This window comes from Apaloderma vittatum, unplaced genomic scaffold (assembly GCF_000703405.1).
Source record: "Apaloderma vittatum isolate BGI_N311 unplaced genomic scaffold, ASM70340v1 scaffold16700, whole genome shotgun sequence".
In the NCBI taxonomy this organism is placed as follows: Eukaryota; Metazoa; Chordata; class Aves; order Trogoniformes; family Trogonidae; genus Apaloderma; species Apaloderma vittatum.
In genome coordinates this window covers 25,621-28,662 of record NW_009696359.1, presented here as the reverse complement: position 1 = coordinate 28,662, position 3,042 = coordinate 25,621, and the positions used below count along the sequence as shown (strand labels likewise).

At 50.2% G+C, this 3,042-nt stretch overlaps 1 protein-coding gene across 1 annotated transcript; it reads left to right on the top strand.

Moving 5' to 3' along the window:
- Positions 1-423: 423 nt before the first annotated feature.
- Positions 424-2,859, top strand: LOC104277847 (keratin, type I cytoskeletal 13-like; the record flags this gene model as incomplete). Its single annotated transcript, XM_009874625.1, has 5 exons — positions 424-585; positions 1,025-1,150; positions 1,314-1,540; positions 1,894-2,018; positions 2,559-2,859. Coding segments are annotated over 5 exons (666 nt in total), but the record flags the coding sequence as incomplete, so codon positions are not given.
- Between the last annotated feature and the right edge of the window lie 183 nt (positions 2,860-3,042).

The following is a 3,042-nucleotide window of genomic DNA, read 5'->3' as shown; positions in this document are numbered from 1 at the left end:
AGAAGAACCACGAGGAGGTAGGGTCCTGCCTCTTCCAGGACCACCACGGCCCTGACATAAAACTTGGCTTGCATGAACGTGCTCTTAATCCGAAAGGAAAGGTCTGCCCTTTCCACGGCAGCTTTCCTCTCCAGCATTTCTGGGGTTCAGGACGCTCTGCTCACAGGCGGCTGCTGCTCGCGGGGCTGCGCTGGCACTGGGAGTGCTGGGGAGGGGGGGAAGACGCTGCTGACTTCAGTGGATGAGAAAAGAAATTACCCAACAGATTTCCTGGGGAAAAGACTTGCGCCATCTTCCAGCGCTTTTTACAGCCATAGCTGGGGGGAAGCCCCGGCCGGGAGGGCTGTTCTCAGCCGCCGAGCTTGGCGCCTCCACGGTGTCTTTCAAAAGTCAGTACGCGTCTGACCTGGGTTGTGTTTTCAGGAGATGAGCTGCCTGAGAAAACAATCGACGGGAGATGTGAGTGTGGAGGTCAATGCCTGCCCTGGCCCAGATCTCAGGCAAATCTTGGAGGATTTGAGATGCCAGTATGAAACACTGATAGCGCGCAACCGCAAGGAAGTTGAGGATTGGTACGAGTGCAAGGTAAGAGACACACACCTGCTGCAAAAGAAACTAGTGCGCACATTCTAGGGCACAGGAGTATTTCACAAACCAGACATGGGGACCACAAGCAGTCCAGGACCAGTGCTCATTATTGCCCGTGTCCCGCAGAAGACACAGGCCTGTCCGACCAGTTTGCTACGCCCCAGCTGGGACAGCAGCATTTGCCACAAGGCCTTGTGGTGTGTTGCTGGAACCGAGACATTCCACATTTGGATTGAAGAGACTTAACAGCCACGAGGTTAATGTGATTTGTGCAAAGAGCAAGCAGCTGAAGCCTTTGATTAATGCCCGGTGCAGAGAACTCACCCTGCCCACTTTTCCTTGTGCTCCCCACTCACTGTGCTCTGCTTCTGTCAAAGCAAGTCTGATTTACAGAGACATTCTCTGAACACCTTTACTCTGGCTTGGTGGTTTCCAGATTGAGGAGGTGAATCGGGAGGTTATTACAAGCGGACAGGAGGTAGAGACGTGCAACAACCAGGTGACTGAACTGAAGCGCCAACTGCAAGCCCTGGAAATCGATCTCCAGGCTCAGCTCAGCCAGGTGGGTGGTGAGCTCGCTCACAGCTGGGGCGTGGTTACTGCTGGATTGCTCAGTGTGAACAGCATGATGCTGGTGAATAACGCTTTCGCTTTTGGAGTGGAAATAATAAACTCCAGGGTGATGCTGAAATGAACGTTGTTTCTTCATCTGGCTTGTTTATCAGAGAAATAATTTAGAATCTTCTCTGGCTGAGACTGAGTGCCAGTACAACACCCTCCTCGGTGAGCTACAGAACCAGATCACGTGCGTGGAGCAGCAATTGGCTGAAATAAGAGCGGAAATAGAGTGCCAGAACCAAGAATACAAGACCTTACTGGACGTCAAGTGCCGTTTGGAGCAGGAGATTCAGACCTACCGGTGCTTGTTGGAAGGAGGACAGCAGGACCTTATGTATGTAGATCTCTATATCCACTAGAAAATAAATAATAAGGATCTCTATTACAGAGAAACCAAATTTTTAACTGCTAGTTACAACATTGTAACTACTAGTATTACATCAGCATTTGTAACGGTCTTTCTTCTATAGTAAAACAGGCAGGCACTGTCAAAATAAGAATTAATTGTCATGTTCTGCACTGTGTTTCCCTGCCAAAAGCGAGCACAAACGCGCGGCACCTCTGACAGAAGAACGCAGTGTAAAATACTCTAACTCCGAGTTTTAGACTTTGTGTGCTGCAGTCAGTCAGCAGTGTCACGTAAGGTTCTAAAATTCCCTATTTCTCTCACTAAATTTGTCCCACCAGTCACGGAGGAGGAATCGGCGTAGGGACTGGAGGAGGAGTCATTAGGACAAGCCACACGTACACGACAACTTCAACTTCCCACTGCCAGCCCCAAGTCCCGCCCTGCAAGACTGGAGATATACAAGGTAAGAGCCACGTTTTCCCAAAAGGAAAACGGATTTTTTTTCAGTTTGTTGCTCAGTAATAAGGTCAAGAGACAACACGCTCTCCTAGGACATGTTAGTGGCACCTTCTCAGGGTTACTGTGCTGGCTCCAGCCGCAGCGCCGAGCTGGCTGTGTCACTAGAAACAGGTTCAAAGAGTGCTCTGACTGAACAGGGAGTAGCAGAGACAACAGGGAGACAAGAGAGAGGAGTGGAACTAAGAGGGGAAAGCCGAGGAAATGGGCCATGAGGGAAAGATCCGGAAGCGGAAGTGAAGAAGACAGCCAAAAAAGAGTCTGGAAGGAGTGACAGGAAGAGCAAATCTGTAACATTACAAGTACAAACTCCCATTAAACCCAGTGACTTAGGAGATTTCTGGGGCTTCCTGGGTTGTCTGCCAAGTGCTCTTGTTTAACAGAGGGTATTCTGGAAATAAGGGCACTGCAGAGAGCAGCTTTCGGTCATTTGAAGGACTTTATCTGTGTCCCAATCAAATAACGCTGCTCTGTTTTTTTTCTCCAGTGACCTGCAGGAGAATTTGTGATTAAGGAGGAACGAACTAGAAGGTGACATAGAGAGAAAGCCACAAACAAAACAAGAACACCCAGTGTTCACTGCGCGCCTCTACGCAGAGAAAGTAGAAGTAACTCAGCGATGCTTTGCCATGTATCTGGAGGGACCTCTTGGGGCCACCTTCCTCTCTGTTCTGCTCTTCTGATCTGTAATGCTGTAATCTCTAGAAGTTACTGGAGTTAGTCAGGATCACTAGTGTCCCTGCTGGTGCAAAAACCTCTCTAATAAAACTTTGCTTCTGCCTGATGCAATCAAGAAACCTGTGTCTGGAAAGTGAGTTCCTTTAGAAAATCAGGTGCTGATCCATGCCCAAGGGTCCCCCGAGCTGCTCAGGCTCCCCCTGCCCTGGGAGCAGAGCTGCGTCCCCAGCGGGAGCCAGAGAACAGCCTCGCCGACCCTGCGGGTCTCGTACAGCTCCCCCGCCGCACCCCGC